Source organism: Mchenga conophoros, linkage group LG9 (genome assembly GCF_057382185.1).
Source record: "Mchenga conophoros isolate Kocher_MC1m ecotype Shallow Benthic linkage group LG9, M_conophoros_male_GT1.1, whole genome shotgun sequence".
In the NCBI taxonomy this organism is placed as follows: Eukaryota; Metazoa; Chordata; class Actinopteri; order Cichliformes; family Cichlidae; genus Mchenga; species Mchenga conophoros.
In genome coordinates, this window is record NC_140534.1 from 35,762,524 (window position 1) to 35,785,248 (window position 22,725).

Here is a 22,725-nt window from a genome sequence, read left to right on the forward strand (position 1 = left end):
CTCTCTCCATCCGGCTCACATCAGGAAGTGCTTTCCAGAGAAACTCCCTGTGGACGTCATATGAGGGAGACCCGAGCTCCCAGTATGTTGTGTGTGTTTCCACCATAAACACTTCACACTCTCTGCAGGCTGCAGCTGAACCTGCAACTCGTTCCTGTCACCCTCAATTTACACAGAGAGACAGCGCACATGTCAGGAAATGAATCTGTGCCAGCAGGAACGCCGGGGACTTCCTTTTAGGGACAGAGTCCCCACAAGCTCTGAAGACCAGATTTAAGGCATCAGGAAATGAATTCAATCAGTGTGTGTGTTTCTTATCACTGTAACAAGTTGTGATCTTGAATAACAGACCGGTCCCTGAAGAGCTCATCCTGTCATCATGGAGCTGAGACGATGTCCAGAGGACGGTCGGCCATATTTGAAGTCCTCCTCTTCCTCCCTGACAGCATCTGTCTGCATAATCCCATCACTCCGTGTTTCACCGATGTGTGCAGAGCTTTCAGGGCAACGATATGATTTATATGACATAATGTGACATGACGTTCTGAATAAAGCATCGCCAGCTCCACCATCACCTCCATCTTTAAACCTTCTCTTTCACTCCTGATACTCTCTTTACTCAACAACAGAGGAATATATGAAAAGATTATTCCAGAATTCCCAGAAGCCATGATATGGATAATAACAGTCTTTAACTGACCCTAGTGTTTCATCCTATGTGATCCGAGAACAGCTGTGACGGAGGGCGGTGGAAGGAGATCGGACTACCACATCAATGAAACGTTGTGTTTAAGGTTAAATACGCCATCATGTGCTGCTGCATCAGTGTGAGTCCTCATTCTGCAGATAATAACACAGAGTCACATTAATGGTCTCTCTGTGCGCGAGCAGGAGGGGCAACAGGCCCGATCGTGTGTCCCTTCAAAATAAAAGTATCATTTTGTCCACTGATGTGAGGTCAGACGGCGACCTCAGTGTGTTACCAAACGTTATATTAGTGTCTGTCTCTCTCATATAACCGTGTCTGTGTTCGACATTAGGCTGGACAGAAAAAAACTTCAGCTTCCTGCACACACACACACACACTCCAGATGTTGGGGAATAAGAGACACTTAAAGAGCTGGTGAGTTACGTACATCCGAATTTTTCTCTCACACACTGAGTTCAACACAGAGGCAGCCAACTGGGCGGCCGAGCATGACAAGAACAGAGAGAGAGAGCGAAGAAAGTGAGAGCGCTCACTCCTCGCTCATAAAGCAGCGCCGCTCTCATCTGTTCAAACAGAAAACACACAGGAACAGCTGAAGGACGCTGCAGATGTGCAGTATGTGTTCTTAAAGTTGGGTGAAAATACAGTTCAGTTTAAAAACACAGACGAGCAGTAAAAGACAAATCAGCTGCTGTCACCGAACACAGAGCCAAACTCAACTTTATTACATCAGACAGAAGTCTTTATAATATGTTACACCAACCAAATGAAGGAAGTACTAAACACCATATGTTATGTTTATCTGTGGTGATTTTAATATTGACCTGTTGAATCAGAAAAAGCATAAAATGACTAAACTCTATGTACAGTTTGAGTTTACGTCCTAAAATAACCAGGCCTAGCAGGATTACACCACGTTGTGTCACCTTACGCGACAATATTTTCACTGACAACATGGAAAACAACATCGTGAGCGGATTATTAATTAATGACATCAGTGATCACCTACAGTTTTTGCAGTTTATGACAGTAATTATAGAGAAATCAGCATGAAGAACACCTGAGACACAGACGTGTGAGGACAGAAGACACTATGAGTGCACTTAAGAACGATCTGTTAAATCAGCACTGGGACAATGTGTACAAAGAAGCTGATATTGATATTGCATATGGCACATTTTTAAGAATATTCCTGGAGTTGTACGATAAAAACTGTCCAACAATAAAATACAACAGGAAGCACAAATATTCAGACGGAGCATGGATCACTGAGGGTTTACAAAACGCATGTAAAAAGAAAAACACACTCTGTTCCTGAACAAAAGATGCTGAAAATAAATACAGAAAATACAAAAATAAGTTGACCAATATTATACGTGTGTGTAGAAAGGAGTATTATAGTAAAACATTGATCAACAATGAACATAATATGAAGGGAATGTGGGATGTTTTAAACGGTATCATTAAAAATAATTCTGGACAACAAAGTTATCCTCAATACTTTATCGACAATGGAAAACACTGCTGATGTGGTCAACAGCTGTAATCATTATTTTGTAAGTATTGGACCAAACCTGGCAGAACAAAGTCCTGAGTCCCTGCCATCAGTGGACTGTAGTGAAAACCTGATTGATAGGAACTCAATGTTCCTCACATCAGTGGAGGAAAAAGAAATAATTGACATTGTACACATGTGTAAATATAAAACATCCACTGATTGTAATGATATTGACATGAAAATCGTCAAGAAGGTCATTGAAGGAATTGTAGGACCTCTAACATATATTTGCAACTTATCATTTCAGACGGGAAAAGTGCCAAACAACATGAAAATAGCTAAAGTTGTGCCGCTGTATAAAACCGGGGATAGACACCACTTCACAAATTACAGGCCTGTTTCTTTACTACCACAATTCTCCAAAATCCTAGAAAACCTGTTTAATAAACGATTAGACAAATTCTTAGATAAATATAAATTACTCTCTGACAGTCAATATGGATTCAGATCAAAAAGATCAACATCTCTGGCATTAATCGAATCAATTGAGGAGATTACGAATGCTATAGATCAGAAACAGTATGCAGCTGGAGTATTTCTGGATCTCAAGGAAGCATTCGACACAATCAATCATGACATATTAATTAATAAACTGGAACGGTATGGGATTAGGGGGTTGTACTGCACTGCGTGAAAAATTATTTAAGTGACAGGAAACAATTTGTGAAGCTGGGTGTCCATTCCTCATCATGCTTGGACATTGCTTGTGGTGTTCCACAAGGCTCTGTACTGGGTCCAAAATTATTTATTATTTATATAAATGATATTTGTAAGGCATCTGATATATTAAAATTAGTATTATTTGCAGATGACACAAATATTTTTTGTTCTGGGGGGAAAATAAGGAGCTGCTGGATACAATTACTTCAGAAATGTGCAAAATTAAAAAATGGTTTAACAGGAACAAACTATCGCTAAATCCAAGTAAAACTAAAATTATCTTATTTGGGAATTCCCTTAGAAATGCACAAGTGCAGATTCATGTAGATGGTGTGGAAATTGAAAGAGTTCTTGAACATAAGTTTCTTGGTGTGATTATAGATGATAAATTAAACTGGAAGTCTCATATAAATCATATACATAACAAAATTTCAAGAAGTGTCTCAATCTTGAGTAAAACACATTCTGGACCACAAACACTCCACATTATTGTTCCCTGATTGCACCGTGTTTGCATTACTGTGCAGAGGTTTACTTGTTCGCTATCATCAGTCTTTATATTACAAAGAAGGGCCGTAAGGATAATCCATCAAACTGCTGACAGAGATCATACAAATCCACTATTCTTAAAATCAACAATTCTAACATTCACAGATCTGGTTCATTTTCTCACTGCACACATTATGTATAAAGCAATAAACGACCTGCTTCCTGACAATATTCTAAAACTGTTTTCTAAAAGGGAACGGGGATACAATTTGAGGGGGAATTAAATTTAACATCCTCGTATCCGTACAACTTTAAAAAGTTTCTGCATCTCTGTGTGTGGAGTGAAGCTGTGCAACAGACTAAGTAAAGATATGAAGCAAAGTCCGAGCACGGCGCAGTTTAAACAGCGGTTTAAGGATGTGGTTTTTGCAGCGTACAGGGAGGAGGCGGAGATCTTGTCCAATATTTTCATGTGTGTGCGGGTGCACGGGTATGTTGGTGTGGGTGTATATATCTGTAGGTTGTGTATCCTTTGAGGTTACTGGGGTTACTGAAAATGTGTGTAAGTGTGTATGTGTATATACGTATGTATGGATAGATAGAAAGACAGATACACATATAATTAATACATTTAAAAAAAATACACGTAACATATAATGTGATTGTAAGGAGGTATTTCTGCAGTCTGTTGATTACTAGACAGTGGACAGGGGGTGGGATTAAATAAGCTCGTGCTTCTTCCTGCTGCTTTTTGAACATGAAAGTTATTCGTAGTTGTTTTTGCTCGTTTTCCTTTTGTTTTGCTTTGTTTGTTTGTGTCTTCTTAATTCTATGTTGTTGTACTTTTTCAACATGTTCAAAATAAAGATTCAATCAATCAATCAATACGAGCAGAAGTATGTGGACACCGTTTCTCCCTGTCATCGGCTCCAACACCTCCACCACGTGCACACCTGGCACTTCCTGTTTAATGGTTTTAGACACACCTCTCAGTGTTTTAACCTGAAACTAGCACCTCCTGCATCAAGGAGCTCCTGTGACCGTGTCATGCTGAGACTCTGTCCAACATCAACGTTATGAACTTTTTGGCTCAGATTGACAAACTCAGAGATTCACTTGCAAATGAATCTGGACCCAGATGCTTTCTGCTCATTTGTGTAGTAATTGCATGTGGCATGTGGAGCAAGTCCTTGAGGACCTGGAGAGCAGCAGAAATATTAGCATGATTTTAAACTCCTGTTAAACACATCCACCAGGTCAGGGGTGCGCTTAGGGTTAGATGTTACTCACATACTGACTCATAGTTTCACAGGTTCATGCACGAGCATTTGGACTGTCACAAGATTTACACGTGAGTGCTCCATACAGTGGATGGAACGTGCTCAATAAGAACCTAACCCTAAATGGGTCACAGGGAGTTGAACATGCAGCAGGTTGGGTCGGGTCAGGTTTAACGCCTCCTCGTGGATTTTACCCACACCATAATGCACACACAGCTCTCTCTGAAACTGTAACCCCTGTGTGTGTGTGTTACGTCTGCTCATATGTTGTGTTCTAAAGAGTTGGGAGTTCGCCTTGTAATCGGAAGGTTGCCGGTTCGAGCCCCGGCTTGGACAGTCTCGGTCGTTGTGTCCTTGGGCGAGACACTTCACCCGTTGCCTGCTGGTGGTGGTCAGAGGGCCCGGTGGCGCCAGTGTCCGGCAGCCTCGCCTCTGTCAGTGCGCCCCAGGGTGGCTGTGGCTACAATGTAGCTGCCATCACCAGTGTGTGAATGGGTGGATGACTGGATATGTAAAGCGCTTTGGGGTCCTTAGGGACTAGTAAAGCGCTATATAAATACAGACCATTTACCATTTTTACCATTTCTGGTGTGTAAGTAAGAGGCAGACAGTACCGGATCTCTGGACTCTTTACTGTCAGCCACTAGACAGGTATATATGTATACAGAGAACCCTGATCTGTGTGCTGAGTGTCTGCCAGGCCGGTTCCACGATAACAGAGCCGAATGACAAAGAACAGCAGAGACCTGCTGCTAGCAACAGGCTAACTTTGCATGCTAACGTCATAGAGTTAAAAACTAATTAAAAACTTCAGTTAGCTAACTCAACCCTCTACAAGTCAGAAACAGCTGCATCTGGTGTGCTGTAAACACAGCAAAACAGAGCAGCTCGGACACATTCATGTTACAAATAACAGCTAACTTTATTAGCTGTGACAGTGACCGACCTCCAGCCAGAGCACACATGCACATGCTTCCATAATCACACAGCGCACAAACACACAGACACACACAGGCAGGAGATTAAAGCTCAAAATAAAAAAATGTATAAAAGCTGGAGTGTTGCTGCTACACGTGTGTGAGTTTCTTAGACCTTGGCTCCTGTAACGAGTCCTAAATAAGTTCATGACAACAGAAAATGAGCTCAGAGTCTGCTGATGTCTTTACTGCAGGAATGAAGCTCTGACACAGCCCGTTAGATTTACAGCTGTCAGAGATGATGAACTCGGACAACAGCCTGCGACTGATAAAAACACTCATACAGGGTTTTTCAGCGTCGAGGACTTATCGTGCCGTTTCTGTCACTCTTTAAATTATTTTACATTTCCAGTTTGAACAAAAACAAACTCGGTCTGTAGAACGAGGAAGTCCACAGCTAGCAGACAGCAGCAGCTTTATTTCATGCAAATGATTTTCAGAGTTTTGTTTTACAGGAAGTCGAAGTCACAGTCAAGATTTTCTGTTTGGACATCAGCTAGCTGAAAGAAGTCACGAAACAAAAATAAAGAAATAAATTTGAGACAAAATGAGACAGAAATCAACCAAAAAGTCGCCCGTCTGAATTTAAGGCTCTGGCTCTTAGGAGGGGTGGGGCCTTTCAAATTTACACGCACCTTGGGGCCCATTGTGATTTTCTTTAAGTCATTAAGAAAATCGCCTTTCCTCCAGTGAATTTGTGCCTTTGACTGTGACGACTGATTGTTGTTCTTGTAATATTTGTCCTTACACTCCTCGATCAGGGCTGAACGGCCTCCAGTTTGAAGGCACGGACGATCTGCTGAGTAATGTCCTTGAAAACAATTATTTTATCAAACCTGCTGCGCTCTTCTCTGATTTAATGTAATGGCGTTCTGTAGGAGGGTTGCTCCGCTCAGGAAGATGACATGTGATCCCAGAGCAGTGTTTGTGTCAGTTTTTGGATGGCACAGCTACAGTAAGTCCCTGGTTTCTGATGAATCACACCTGAGCCTCCCCTCTCCTCCCTTCTTCCCTCAAAACTCAAACAAACACGTCAGTCTGCGCCTCCCCCGGCGACTCCGCCACGGTCCAGATGCGTCACGTTTCCTCGAATTCAGTAAACACCACGTTCATTCGATTATTCCGCTTTCTACCAGAGGATTTCTTTTCCATTAATCAAACTGTCAACCTGCCTCTCGTCCTCCCACCGACATCAATGGCATGCTCAGCGTTTCCAAAAGGAGCGACAGATCCCGGCGTGCAGCAGGAGATATCGAGCTCCTGGGAGCTTACTTTTTTATCCTTGACATGCAGCCATATTGCAAGCAATGATCAGATGATTAATGTCATAAACAAGCTGGGCTGCTGCCAATAATCTCTCACTGGTGTCCCAGAACAATATCCTGCAGAGGATGCTGGAAATCACTCACCCGGCATCCAAACACTGTACACTTCATCTCCTCTGTTTTCCCTGCATACGAAGTGTGAAACGAACTGCTTCAAGCTGCACTGATCAATAGTTTTCCATCAGCAACAGACTAAAGGGCAGAAAGCCGGTGGCTCGGTGGGGTTCCAGCCTCCCGGAGCTCCAAGTTTTTCAAAACATCTTCATCCTGAGTTTCCATCTAAATTTAGAACATAGGAACCATCGTGAATGTGGCATGAACAACAGCTGCCAACGAGGAAGGAACCGCGGCGAGATGATATCATTACTGACGACTGGGTGAAGCTCAGATGGTCGTTACCTTAATGCATTAAAACTGGAAAGGTTACCATTTCCTCATTAATATTTTTTAGCAAAAGAAATGAAACTGACCTTTTATCTCACAATAACAGCTTTTTCACATTAGGGTTACCCTAACCCTAACCCCTAAACTGGATCTGTTTTTGTGCCTTGATTTAAGATAAGAGAGATAAGATAAGATTAAACTTTATTAATTCCTCGGGTGGGTTCCCCTGGGAAATTCGGTTTCCAATAGCACAGCACCGACAGAAGTTACAGAACGTGAGCAGAATATTATATATATATACACATATATAAATACAGAGACATATATAAAAAAATATACGAAAGGGATAAATAGAATAAATAGGAATAAGAATACAAGGGAATTGCACATTTCAAGTATTGAAGTCTATTGCACTGTTGACTATTAACAAAATGTATTGCACAGTGAAGTGAAGAGAAGAGGCACTACAGCTTAGTTGTTCCCGCCTCCTTTGTCCTTTGATCAGAAATCAGTGGAGGGAGAAAATCTGGGACTTCCTGTTCAGGGGCATGTGTTCTCATGTGATACGTACCTTAAACTGCAAAGTTTCTAATCAATAAAACATAATATTTATATTTTTAAAAATTTTCTCCCACATTAAAGAACAGAGCATCTTACGTTTACGAGAGAATGCCTGAGTTTTTCTGCATTTATTCTCCACCTCGCATTTGAGCTCAGGTGATCCTCATTCATTCACCCATGACTGTGTCCATCGTCCAACAGTTGGCTGCATATCAAACAACAAGTACACCCAGTGTCTAACTTTAACCTAGTCACCAATCTCTATCAGAAACACCTGTCCCCACAGGTGAGGTCATGTGGGGACAGCAAACCAAAGAGACAAGCAGTCAGGTGAATGAACAGGTGACATTTTCCAGAAGGTTGCTTCCAGGTCAGTCGTTTCACTTGATTTCTTGAAATTTGTTGCAGGCGATTTATTATAATTGACATTCCAGCATATCATCACGACATCAACACCCCACAGTGTCACATCACATGCACATACACAGGTCATAAAATGATTCAAAAGTTTTATTTAAAAGCAAGTTCATAAACAGCTCTAAGGTGCAATAAACATATTTTGCTTTGAGAAACATTTTATAAGGTCATGATGGTGTGATCTTTCTTTGGTATTTTGTAGCGTGTTGTTTCAAACACTGACCTGAACATCTGACAAAAATCATCAGTGTCCTGTAGAGTTAGAACAGTATGACTGTAGAGTTACTGTAGAGTTACTGTAGTGTTACTATAGAGTTCTGTAGAGTTACTGTAGAGTTCTGTAGAGTTACTGTAGTGTTACTGTAGAGTTCTGTAGAGTTACTGTAGAGTTACTATAGAATTATGTAGAGTTACTGTAGAGTTACTGTAGTGTTACTGTAGAGTTACTGTAGTCTTACTATAGAGTTCTGTAGAGTTACTGTAGTGTTACTGTAGTGTTACTGTAGAATTCTGTAGAGTTACTGAATTGTTACTGTAGAGTTCTGTAATGTTACTGTAGAGTTACTATAGAATTATGTAGAGTTACTGTAGTGTTACTATAGAGTTACTGTAGTCTTACTATAGAGTTATGTAGAGTTACTGTAGAGTTCTGTAGTGTTACTGTAGAGTTCTGTAGAGTTACTGTAGAGTTACTATAGAATTATGTAGAGTTACTGTAGAGTTACTGTAGTGTTACTGTAGAGTTACTGTAGTCTTACTATAGAGTTCTGTAGAGTTACTGTAGTGTTACTGTAGTGTTACTGTAGAATTCTGTAGAGTTACTGAATTGTTACTGTAGAGTTCTGTAATGTTACTGTAGAGTTACTATAGAGTTACTGTAGTCTTACTATAGAGTTATGTAGAGTTACTGTAGAGTTCTGTAGAGTTACTGTAGTGTTACTGTAGAATTCTGTAGAGTTACTGAATTGTTACTGTAGAGTTCTGTAATGTTACTGTAGAGTTACTATAGAATTATGTAGAGTTACTGTAGTGTTACTATAGAGTTACTGTAGTCTTACTATAGAGTTATGTAGAGTTACTGTAGAGTTCTGTAGAGTTACTGTAGTGTTACTGTAGAATTCTGTAGAGTTACTGAATTGTTACTGTAGAGTTCTGTAATGTTACTGTAGAGTTACTATAGAATTATGTAGAGTTACTGTAGTGTTACTATAGAGTTACTGTAGTCTTACTATAGAGTTATGTAGAGTTACTGTAGAGTTCTGTAGAGTTACTGTAGTGTTACTGTAGAATTCTGTAGAGTTACTGAATTGTTACTGTAGAGTTCTGTAGAGTTACTGTAGTGTTACTGTAGAATTCTGTAGAGTTACTGTAGAGTTACTGTAGTCTTACTATAGAGTTCTGTAGAGTTACTGTAGAGTTACTGTAGTGTTACTGTAGAATTCTGTAGAGTTACTGTAGTGTTACTGTAGAGTTCTGTAATGTTACTGTAGAGTTACTATAGAATTATGTAGAGTTACTGTAGAGTTACTGTAGTGTTACTGTAGAGTTACTGTAGTCTTACTATAGAGTTCTGTAGAGTTACTGTAGAGTTACTGTAGTGTTACTGTAGTGTTACTGTAGAATTCTGTAGAATTCTGTAGAGTTACTGAATTGTTACTGTAGAGTTCTGTAATGTTACTGTAGAGTTACTATAGAATTATGTAGAGTTACTGTAGAGTTACTGTAGTGTTACTGTAGAGTTACTGTAGTCTTACTATAGAGTTCTGTAGAGTTACTGTAGAGTTACTGTAGTCTTACTATAGAGTTCTGTAGAGTTACTGTAGTGTTACTGTAGTGTTACTGTAGAATTCTGTAGAGTTACTGAATTGTTACTGTAGAGTTCTGTAGAGTTACTGTAGAGTCATAAAACACAAAGATGTTAGAAGAATCAGCTTCATATTTGTGTAAAAACACTCCGTATACAGAAATTGTTCATAAATCATTAAAAAATACATTTAAAAATGGAAATATGAACTTATCTTCAGCTGAAATCTAAATGTTTAATGATCAGTCCTTTAAAATCAAAACTAGTGATCAGGTAAAAATGATCAGTTTTTGTCTTTTCCTTTCTCTTGTTAATTATTTTTCTTTCGGCCAATCACAAGACTTCATTCTGAACCACTGCTTTTGACTCCAGCAGGGTTTCTATAACTTCATTGCTGTACGATAAGACGTCTCGCAGCACCTCTACGGTGTGCTGGCCAATCAGAGGAGGGGGTGTCGGGCCGCTTGGAGAGAAGCTGCTGAAACGAACCGCCGGACCTGAAGACAAACAAACAAAAAGAGACAGCGAATCAGAGCCGCGTGCTGTCGGAAAGGAAATGCAGATTCAATCCCACTCATTCAGTTTTTCTCATCTTTGCATTCCTTCTCTTGTTTGTCCACTGCTTTCCATGTTTCACCTGTTTGTGTTCGTGTTCCTGGTCTCACTCACACTTTGGAGAACAATTTCCTGATTTTCATCACATTTGTGGTTGCATAAAGTTCCAGCTGTTTTCAGTGGGTAACAGGTCATAAACACTAATGTAGTGTAAAGCTGATTATGGTGGGAGAACTAAAGTAAAATGCCCACATAGTGAAATCCCTGCAGCTGATGTGTTTACAAAAACAACTAAGCCAATTAATATTAAATCTAAAGTATATGAAGTTACTGAAATGTGTGTGTGTGTGTGTGTGTGTGTGTGTGTGTGTCTGTGTGTGTGTGTGTGTGTGTGTGTGTGTGTGTGTGTGTGTGTGTGTGTGTCTGTGTGTGTGTGTCACCTGGAACATCAAATTAACCATGTTCTTATAATAGGGAAGGGACCAGCAACCATCTGTGAGTCATTCTGATTTCATATAAGATTATTTTTTGAATTCAGCTTCCTGTTTCATTTCATTTCTTTCTGTTAAATTAGTTTTAAAGAAATAATGAAGGCAGGAAGTGAGCGAGGAGGAAAAGGAAACATTTCATTTTGGGAAACTCACAACAATCAGCTGTTTTTTTTAAAGAACAGCACTAATGAGCCAAACTCTCACATTGTGTGTGTGTGTGAGGCCACTCGTGCAAGATGACATAAGTGTATGTGTATCTGCCCGCGTAGTGTCATGTTTGACTGTGTGTGTGTTCAGGGTGTCAGGGCAAATAATTATGGAATAAGATTATGTAATCCTGTTATTCACTGATTGCATTCTTTTGCATTTCTGTGCTAAAACCGAAGAGGAGAAATAATCAAACCACTGAGGCGGAAAAAGATTGACAGTTTTCTTTGTGTCTGTGGTCAGTGAGGTTTGTGGTAAGAAATTATATAGAAGTATTACTTCTAATGGTGTTTATATACATTATAACGATCAGTGTTAATAAACTGTAAATATTACCTCTTTTAACTGTTTAGTTTATGTTTATCAACTAATGATGTTATAATTTGTGTTTATATAATCACATAATATAATAAGTTAACTTGTGAATTATACATGGTATCACTCTGTATCATAGTTAATAGAGATAACAACTGAAAAAGGACACAAACCAGATCCTGATCACATAGGACTTTAAAAAACAAACAAAAGGGTTTTTTTTTTTGTTTTTTACATTTTTAGAAACAGGTTTTTTAGAATTTGGTTGCTTGGTTACAAATGATCTTGGTATCCTTGGTTACAGATGGTCGTGGTTGCTTAGTTACAGATGTTCGTGGTTTCTTAGTTACAGATGGCTGTGGATAACGACTTGCTAGAGATGATTGTATTTGATTAGTTAGAGGTTCTCATGATTGATTACTTACAGGTGGTTCTAGTTCATTAGCTAGAGGTGGTTATATTTAATTAGTTAATTAACTACAGGTGGTCATGGTTGCTTAGTAACACGTAGTTGTGTTTGCTTAGTTACAGGTGTACCTGGTTGCTTAGTTACAGGCGGACATGGCTAATTAGTTAGAGATAGTTGTCTTTGATTAGTTAGAGGTGTTCATGCTTAATTAGTTACAGGTTGTCATGGTTGCCTAGTAACACGTAGTTGTGGTTGCTTAGTTACAGGTGGTTGTCTTTGATTAGTTAGAGGTGTTCATAGTTAATTAGTTACAGGTTGTCATGGTTGCCTAGTAACACGTAGTTGTGGTTGCTTAGTTACAGGTGTTGCTGGTTGCTTAGTTACAGGTGGTTGTGGTGGTTACTGGGACTGTCAGGGCAGGTGGGCCGTCCTCAGGTTTGTGTTTAGTGCTGCCTGCAGGTTGCATTGGCTCTAGCTTGAATAGCTTGGTTTGTGTCCTGCTTTTATTCGCTGCCTCCATCACGTTTCAGTCTGTTACTGTTTGTTCTGAGCTATTTCCTGGCTCTGAAACAGCACACGCACACACACATGAATACACACTCACAAACAGAGGAGTGCCATCAACAGGTCGGCCAATGAATGTTCTGAGCAGCACGTTTTCACGCCCAATTAACCTCCGAGGTACAGACAACACACACACCACACAAATGTGCACACACACACACACACACACACACTTGTGTCTGGTGTTGTTTACTAAACAGAGATGCACAGAAGAGGAAAGTGCAGAGCAAAGAAAAGGATATTGTTAGGGCTGTGAATGGGCTGACACACAAACGCACACACACACAGATTCCTCTCACATTATGGTTTGGTGTAAATCACATGAGGGAACAGGATCACAGAGCACACGGAGGCAGTGAGACATCATGTTACATGTTAGCAGGATGTGTGTGTGCACATGTGTTGGTCATGTTGTGGGCACATAAATCTGTTTGCAGTCACACTGCGAGGACTCGGCCACAAAGTCAGGACGGTGATTTTCAGTTTAAGGTTCAGTTTGCAGGAAACACACAAACCTAAATCTCTGTGAGCATTATTCATGTGATTGTGATTGGCTGGCTGTGGCTCAGGTGGAAGAGCGGGTCACCTATTAATCGGAGGGTCAGTGGATAGATCCCTCACGAATCTGGTCCACATGCTGAGGTATCCGTGGGAAGACAATGAACGTCAGGTCATAATGCTTCCATCTGTGTGTTTAGGCACAGATTAAAGCTGTGTAACTGTGACTGGGTGAGTGAAGCATGTAGTAGAGCTCTGCTCTGTGAGTTCACTGAGCCCATCAGGTCTCCGTCTTTGCAGGAAACACAGTTTAAGTGCATCTGCAGTGAGCCGAACCTTCCTGAACATTTCTGGTTTCAATTGAAAGGTTTAAAAAGAACCTGAGGGAATCCATCACTGATATACATGTGACAAACATGTTTATCTAATGAGTACTGATTACATTATCGTCCCAGCTCACATGTATCCGCCTCTTCAGTCTGATTTCATTGGCCAAGCTTGTCTTCAGTTCCCAAACTCAATAATGATTAACATTAGCAGCACATTAGCACAGTGAGGCTGGAAGATAAACGCTAACTTGTTTCCCCTCACGTTAACTTTCATTGAGGGTCCCTGATGGGCAGCGACAAACACGTCAGGGCAGAAAAAGATGCTGAAAATGGACCAAACATCAGTCAGGAGAACACCTGACAGCATCCATCCCCAGCACGAGTACAGTCATTAACATGCTGCTGCACGTTTGGAGTCCTGGCTATGAAGCCTCATGCACCCATGCTAACCTTTGTCAGCCTCAGAGTCATTCTTTTCTAACATGTTCAAATATTTGGTGTCTGTCAAACCGCTGGGCTGTCGTTGCATCGTAGCGTTTTAAAAACAGAGCATTGAATTGAATACTGGTAATAAAAGCCCAGAGAGGCCGACAGTCATCACTCACTATTTTTAGGGGCTTGTTCAGATTAAACAGAACAAGATGCAAAGAATTAAAACACAACCACATGCTGTATGGCTGTAGAGCAGCCGGCTCGAGCCCATAGATGCGCTTCACAGGGAGAAGACCCTGATCAGGCACTGTTTTGGATTTCTGTCTTAGACTCTCCGCATTTTTCCATCTTTCCTCGTTAGCTCATTTTACTGAACCACAGCCCCCCCAGTGTGGATCTGGTCTTTGGCTGCTCGGATTCAAATACCTGCCCTGTTATTAACAGCACCCCATGATGGACGGCTCTGTTCGTGGGAAGATAATCACTCGTTCTTTCAGTATGTTTCTGGAGCCATCCTGATGTTATTGAGCGGGCAGTGCTGGCTGTTTCCTCAGCTGGTGGAATGTCAGTTATGACACCAGAGGACACAGCACTGGAGACCACAGCCACACCACAATAACTCCAACGGCATGAAATGGAGCAGCAGCCTCGCTGTGTTTGAGACGTTTGCTTTGAAGGGACGTTTTCCCCCGATGTCACCACCAGCTACAAATCTGAACCAAGTGTGCCGACGGACCTGCGACTGACACCAACCCTCTGAGTCCAGGATAGGACCGTATGAGGATCCATACAAGTACTATAACACACACGCTGTGACCTGCCTCTGGTCATTATGAATGTCTTCCTGCTCGGCTGGCCAGACGCACACACACACACACACAGGTTAGAAGACAGATTAGACAGTAAATACATTTTGGTGGACAAACAGCTTCCTCTTAGTGGAAACATGCTGAGATCCATCAAAGCAGGAGAGTCCCTGTGGACGAGTGTGTGTCTGTGTGTCAGATGAACACAATCCTGTGGTTTTAATGGGAAATATTTGTTTGTGTTCTTGGAAAATGTCATTTACCAAACTGGTGTCAAAAACTGAAGGAGAAGGGTTACAGTGAGGACAGCGTGTGTGTGTGTGTGTGTGTCTGTGTGTGTGTGTGTGTGTCTGTGTGTGTCTGTGTGTGTGTGTCTGTGTGTGTGTGTGTGTGTGTGTGTCTGTGTGTGTGTGTGTGTCTGTGTGTGTGTCTGTGTGTGTGTGTCTGTGTGTGTGTGTGTGTGTGTGTCTGTGTGTGTGCGTGTGTGTGTGTGTGTGTCTGTGTGTGTCTGTGTGTGTGTGTGTGTGTGTCTGTGTGTGTGTGTGTGTGTGTCTGTGTGTGTGTGTGTGTGTGTGTCTGTGTGTGTGCGTGTGTGTGTGTGTGTGTCTGTGTGTGTGTGCGTGTGTGTCTGTGTGTGTGTGTGTGTGTCTGTGTGTGTCTGTGTGTGTGTGTGTGTGTGTGTCTGTGTGTGTGTGTGTGTGTGTGTCTGTGTGTGTGCGTGTGTGTGTGTGTGTCTGTGTGTGTGTGTGTGTGTGTGTGTGTCTGTGTGTGTGCGTGTGTGTGTGTGTGTGTGTGTGTCTGTGCGTGTCTGTGCGTGTGTGTGTGTGTGTGTGTGTGTGCGTGTGTGTGTGTGTGTGTGCGTGTGTGTGTGCGTGTGTGTGTGTGTGTCTGTGTGTGTGTGTGTGTGTGTGTGCGTGTGTGTGTGTCTGTGCGTGTGTGTGTGTGTGTGTGTCTGTGCGTGTGTGTGTGTGTGTCTGTGTGTGTGCGTGTGTGTGTGTGTGTGTGCGTGCGTGTGTGTGTCTGTGTGTGTGCGTGCGTGTGTGTGTGTGTGTGTGTGCGTGTGCGTGCGTGTGTGTGTGTGTGTGTGTGCGTGTGTGTGTGTGTGTGTGTGTGCGTGCGTATGTGTGCGTGTGTTTGTGCGTGCGTATGTGTGCGTGTGTGTGTGCGTGTGTGTGTGTGTGTGTCTGTGTGTGTGTGTGTGTGTCTGTGTGTGTGTCTGTGTGTGTGTGTGTGTCTGTGTGTGTGTGTGTGCGTGTGCGTGCTGACCGACGACAGCGATGCGTCCTGCTGTTGGATGGTTCATCTCCTGTACGAGGCGATTGTGTTTCACCTGTGAAAACAACACAGTTACAAACATCAGACACTGACCCGTGCTGTGTGCAGGAGGGGCTGCATGTCATTGTGTTTTATTGTATATGTCTCATGAGATAAATGTGGAGCAAACATTAACTCGGGGGTTAAAAAATGAAGCTGCAGTTCCCCTGACGTCCAGCAGAGGCAGCAGTGAGTCAGTCCCATAGACTCCCATGTTAAAAGTTCACAGCCTGCTTTGGTCTGTAGAGGTCATTTTCCCCTTCACAGTAAAGTTCAGGTAAATTCTGACCCACTGTAAGAATCAAACGTCAACAAACGTCTGAACTTGTCAGGATCCTGGATCTGCTGACCCAGTGTCTGGAGTCACTTGTGTCTCAGGGTTTTTGTATTATGATGCATGTTCTAAGTTGTCTTTGTTGCCTCAGTTTATTCTATAGTCTTGTATCTAAGTCTCTTGTATTCTGTTTAGTTTTCTAAGTGTTTAGTAGCTGCCCTCTGTGCCTCCTTTATGTTGGTCTCTGTGTTTCCCCTAGTTAGTCCGCATCAGTGTTACATTTCCTGTTTTACTTTGAAGGTCTGCGTCCTACATGAATATATTGAGTTTGCTTCCCTTTGGTCTGGTTATGTCTGATTTCTCCCAGCTGCTGTGTGTTACTCTCTCCCTGTGGTTTCTTGAACTTAGATTTCCCAGTGTGGTTTGGTTTTGTATGAATCTTCCTTGCCAGCCAATAAAGCTGAGAGCCTGCATTTTGGGTCCAGCTTCTGCTTGCCACACAGCCCAGAACTGCAGCTTTCCTCAGAATGTTTAAAGAACATTTCTGACATCAATAATGGATCATTAATCCTTGATTAAAGTTGGAGCCAGCAGGGAGAGAATTTAGTCTTATAAAACTCATTTTTGTGGAGAAACATTTATTACCACCACATCCTGTTTCACCTGAACACATAACAGGCGTAATGTCCTGGCACTGTTGGGATTTATTACACAGCTGTTAAACACCATCATCACTTCTTTATCACACACAAGTCTTCGTGACAACCACTGACAATTATAAACAGTAATTCAATCTTAACAAACACTTACAATTAGTCTGCATTCAAAGCACAGACTGCACACACATTATTATGTCCGGACCTCTCACTCTGCTTTAATCTCAGTGAGTCTAATCTCATCCAGCTCAGAATAAATGGATTCTAACTCCTTACTGTTAGATTATTTTCTCACAGCCCCAACAGAGGACTTATTATTATTAGACATCAGAAGACATAGCATACAGATGACACCCAGCTCTATCTGTCCATGAAGCCAGATAACACACACCAATGAGTTAAACTGCAGGAATGTCTTAAAGACATAAAGACCTGGATGGCCGCTAACTTTCTGCTTCTTCATTCAGATCAAACTGAGGTTATTGTACTCGGCCCTGAAAAGCCTAGAAATATGGTGTCTAACCAGATTCTTACTCTGGATGGCATTACCTTGGCCTCCAGTAACACTGTGAGGAACCTTGGAGTCATTTTTGACCAGGACATGTCCTTCAACGCACATATTAAACAAATATGTAAGACTGCTTTCTTCCATTTGTGCAACATCTCTAAAGTTAGAAATATCCTGTCTCAGAGTGACGCTGAAAAACTAGTTCATGCATTTATTACTTCCAGGCTGGACGACTGTAATTCATTATTATCAGGAAGTCCTAAAAACTCCCTGAAAAGCCTGACAGGGACTAGACCTTCTCCATGATCTGAAGTCCATTTGAACAGCTTCACTGTACAAAAAACTGTCATCAAAGTTCAGGCTAAAAGGATAACGTTTACTCAAAAGTTAAAACTTGTCAAATGTGACCCACACAGGATGTTAAACTTGACTAAATCTTAAAGGCGCATACACAGACACCCCGTCGGGGCTGAAAGGTCACTGATTCTGATCCGTCGGCTGCTCCTTGCTTTGTGTTTACGTCTTCGTGCAGAAGCCGTGTTCCTGCTCTCATTTACTGTTTTAGCTGTTTGGTGGTTGTTGAAATTTTGTGAGGTTTAATCTGAGATTCTGGCGTTTGGGGCAAAATAAATTAATATTTAAAAATCGATGCAGGATTTAATCAATCGATATCACGTTATCCAAGCTAGAATCAATTTTAATCAATAAATCGATAATCAAAACCCAGCCCTAGTTTAATGACATCATGTGACCAACAACATGGCTGCCCTACTGCACACACATTTATCAACATTCAGACATCCTGTACATTTTGTTTTTGACATTGTTGTACAGGGTAGCCAACTTCTAAATGGCCACCATGGTCACCACCCATCTTGAGGAGTTTCCCCCTCACATATACTAATGTGCCACAAACAGGACTTTAGTATCACCAACCATTCCCATGTTATTACGGTGTATCCATAGAAATGGCCCACCCTGTAGATTAAAACTCAGAGTGTGAATCTGCAGAGTTTCTGTGTGAGGAGTGTTGGTGGAGGAAGGAAACCTGCAGAAACACGGTGCAGTCAGGGCGATGATGAGGTGAGGCCTCCTGTCCCTCCACCTGCATGTACAACGTGTAGAAATGTGGACACGCATTAGGGGTTCAGCCGTGGAGAGATTAAAAAAAAGACTGAACCTGGGTGAAAGGTTAACCTTTAGCGCCCACACACCGTCTGCCTTTCTTTTTAAAGAGCACATCTCATTGATATTTCATTGTGATCAATTATGTGTACTTTCCAGTGCACCCTTAACGACCTTCATCACCTCTATGAACCGAGGCTGTTTCAGGGGCCTTGCATCCTTTCCATTAAATTTCCATGTTTCCATCAGGGTGCAGACCCTGATTTCTTCCATCGGCTTTTATTTTTTATACTCATCTGTAATGCTGAATAAATTGGGTCTTTGTGTTTCACAGCAGAACATAGAAAACATGTAAAGTCTTTAAAATGAGAAACTGTACCATGTTAGGAAACACATGAGCTCATTTTGAGTTTGAATAAAGTTGGGACAGGAAGTAGCTGATCAGCTGTCAGCAGCTCGGTCACATGGGTCAAACTCAAAATCAGCTCATATCTGTTAAACATTTCACAGTTTCTACCTTTAATGTGTTTTTGTTGTACTGGGAATAAATATGGATTCATGTCGTCTATTTACAACTTGTCTAATAACCCTGACAGGCACTGTGCCTCGCCTCAGCCCACTGCAGAGCACATCCATCAGGTGTTACCTCGACCTGTCGCAGCAGGATGTCACACTGACACAGGCACGAAAATGGATCAGAGAAAATCCAGCGCGCAGCGGAAAGAAAGGAAAGTTTCTCAAATGAAAGTGAAAGTGAAGCTCTCGGCTGTCAGACTCTCTGTGTTGTCCCGACCTGCATTCGGGGCTCACTGACCTGGAAGTCCCGGCAGAGCAGGCAGACGAATCTTTTATCAGGGAGCTAAAAAAAGGAACAGGACAGACTGACGAACATCGGTGAATGTGGCAGAAAGTCTAAATGATTTCCCGTGGAAGAGGACGAGGAAGAATGTAAATGTGCTCTCAGGCCTGAGCCGTCACATCCGGAACACCAACCCTGATTTCACTGGGCTCAGCAAATCGCACCATTCATCCTTCATTTAAAATTTCACTTCATCCAAAAGAGAAATGAGAGTCTGTGTGTGTCTGTGTGGTGTTAGTGTGTGACGTCAGATCTGATCGGAGCCTGGGCTCTCAGATTTATTGGAGATGAATAGAAACTTCAGTAAGTGGGAGCAAAGCGTAACCTACACTGCTACAACTACAGGTCACATCTATAGCAGTGTAGTTTACTGCTACAACTACAGGTCACATCTATAGCAGTGTAGTTTACTGCTACAACTACAGGTCACATCTATGCAGTGTAGTTTACTGCTATAACTACAGGTCACATCTATGCAGTGTAGGTTACTGCTATAACTACAGGTCACATCTATAGCAGTGTAGTTTACTGCTACAACTACAGGTCACATCTATGCAGTGTAGGTTACTGCTATAACTACAGGTCACATCTATGCAGTGTAGGTTACTGCTATAACTACAGGTCACATCTATGTAGTGTAGGTTACTGCTACAACTACAAGTCACATCTATGCAGTGTAGGTTACTGCTATAACTACAGGTCACATCTATAGCGGTGTAGGTTACTGCTATAACTACAGGTCACATCTATAGCAGTGTAGTTTACTGCTATAACTACAAGTCACATCTATAGCAGTGTAGTTTACTGCTATAACTACAGGTCACATCTATAGCAGTGTAGTTTACTGCTACAACTACAGGTCACATCTATAGCAGTGTAGTTTACTGCTATAACTACAAGTCACATCTATGCAGTGTAGGTTACTGCTATAACTACAGGTCACATCTATAGCAGTGTAGTTTACTGCTACAACTACAGGTCACATCTATAGCAGTGTAGGTTACTGCTATAACTACAGGTCACATCTATAGCAGTGTAGGTTACTGCTATAACTACAGGTCACATCTATAGCAGTGTAGGTTACTGCTATAACTATAGGTCACATCTATAGCAGTGTAGGTTACTGCTATAACTACAAGTCACATCTATAGCAGTGTAGGTTACTGCTATAACTACAAGTCACATCTATAGCAGTGTAGGTTACTGCTATAACTACAAGTCACATCTATAGCAGTGTAGGTTACTGCTATAACTACAGGTCACATCTATAGCGGTGTAGGTTACTGTTATAACTACAAGTCACATCTATAGCAGTGTAGGTTACTGCTATAACTACAGGTCACATCTATAGCGGTGTAGGTTACTGTTATAACTACAAGTCACATCTATAGCAGTGTAGGTTACTGCTATAACTACAGGTCACATCTATAGCGGTGTAGGTTACTGTTATAACTACAAGTCACATCTATAGCGGTGTAGGTTACCGCTATAACTACAGGTCACATCTATAGCGGTGTAGGTTACTGCTATAACTACAAGTCACATCTATAGCGGTGTAGGTTACTGCTATAACTACAAGTCACATCTATAGCAGTGTAGGTTACTGCTATAACTACAGGTCACATCTATAGCGGTGTAGGTTACTGTTATAACTACAAGTCACATCTATAGCGGTGTAGGTTACCGCTATAACTACAGGTCACATCTATAGCGGTGTAGGTTACTGTTATAACTACAAGTCACATCTATAGCAGTGTAGGTTACCGCTATAACTACAGGTCACATCTATAGCGGTGTAGGTTACTGCTATAACTACAAGTCACATCTATAGCAGTGTAGGTTACTGCTATAACTACAGGTCACATCTATAGCGGTGTAGGTTACTGCTATAACTACAAGTCACATCTATAGCGGTGTAGGTTACTGCTATAACTACAAGTCACATCTATAGCAGTGTAGGTTACTGCTATAACTACAGGTCACATCTATAGCGGTGTAGGTTACTGCTATAACTACAGGTCACATCTATAGCGGTGTAGGTTACTGCTATAACTACAAGTCACATCTATAGCGGTGTAGGTTACTGCTATAACTACAAGTCACATCTATAGCAGTGTAGGTTACTGCTATAACTACAGGTCACATCTATAGCAGTGTAGGTTACTGCTATAACTACAGGTCACATCTATAGCAGTGTAGGTTACTGCTATAACTACAGGTCACATCTATAGCAGTGTAGGTTACTGCTATAACTACAGGTCACATCTATAGCGGTGTAGGTTACTGCTATAACTACAGGTCACATCTATAGCAGTGTAGGTTACTGCTATAACTACAGGTCACATCTATAGCAGTGTAGGTTACTGCTATAACTACAGGTCACATCACACGGCCCACAAACACTGTTCAGCCCTGCTCTTTGCTCCATGTCCGTCTCTCTTCTTCTGCTGCTGTTTTTTGAATCACGAGGAAAAGAACGAACAGAACGACCTCAGCGGTGACACCTGTATAAATGTGTGCAGCGGCGTTGGCGGCACTGTGGTTGTACAGCCGCTTCCCTCGCTCTGCATGTCTGATGCAGACTTTTATGGTTTTGTGTCTCTGGCTGGAATCGAACCAGCGACTCATGTGTAACGCCACCACTGGAAACACTCCACACTCGGACTGAATGCGGAGGTGTGATTCAGGCATCAGTTAGTGATGTGGTGAAACCTGAGCAGAGGAGTCTGATGAGAAAAGACTTCTGCTGCTTCCAGGACGCTGCTCACGTCTTCTTTTTAAAAACGTGTTTGTATTCTTCTCATGGAGGTGAGAATGATCCTGCTTTTCATTTCTAACACAACACCTCCGACTCCCGTGAAGTCTCTGACGCCTCCTTTGCTGTTTGACGTCTCCTCCTCCTCCCCAAACCAAAGATGGATGACATCTCAGCCTGGACTTGAGGCTATACTGCTGCATACATGGTTACTCATCTCCATACACGTATGTATGTGTTACACATAAACACTTTACTATGTCCCCGCAACATCAGATGTTCCTGCGTGATGGATCACGATGGCCTGCAGGCACTAACGTGTCAGCTTATTGGTGTTTATTACAAAAAAACAGATCCATACGTTAAATTAGATCAGAGCAGAGAAGCAGAATATTGCAGAGCGATGCACACACGGCTGCTTACATGATAACACTGTGCATGAAATATGAAGCTCCTCACGTCTG

At 41.8% G+C, this 22,725-nt stretch overlaps 1 protein-coding gene across 3 annotated transcripts in view; it reads right to left on the minus strand.

The window, feature by feature from the left end:
- Positions 1 to 8,435: 8,435 nt before the first annotated feature.
- sugct (succinyl-CoA:glutarate-CoA transferase) overlaps positions 8,436 to 22,725 on the minus strand; it is a 64,651-nt gene continuing 50,361 nt past the window's right edge. The window contains exons 13-15 of one of the 3 annotated variants that reach the window (XM_085285746.1): positions 18,571 to 18,627; positions 16,037 to 16,100; positions 8,436 to 10,661 (exon numbers count right to left, since the gene is read on the minus strand). In XM_085285746.1, the coding sequence (XP_085141872.1) occupies positions 10,498 to 10,661; positions 16,037 to 16,100; positions 18,571 to 18,627 (285 nt within the window). In that variant the 3' untranslated portion in view covers positions 8,436 to 10,497. The remainder of the gene's footprint in view (positions 10,662 to 16,036; positions 16,101 to 18,570; positions 18,628 to 22,725) is intronic. The other 2 variants (XM_085285747.1, XM_085285749.1) reach the window with 2 other exon arrangements.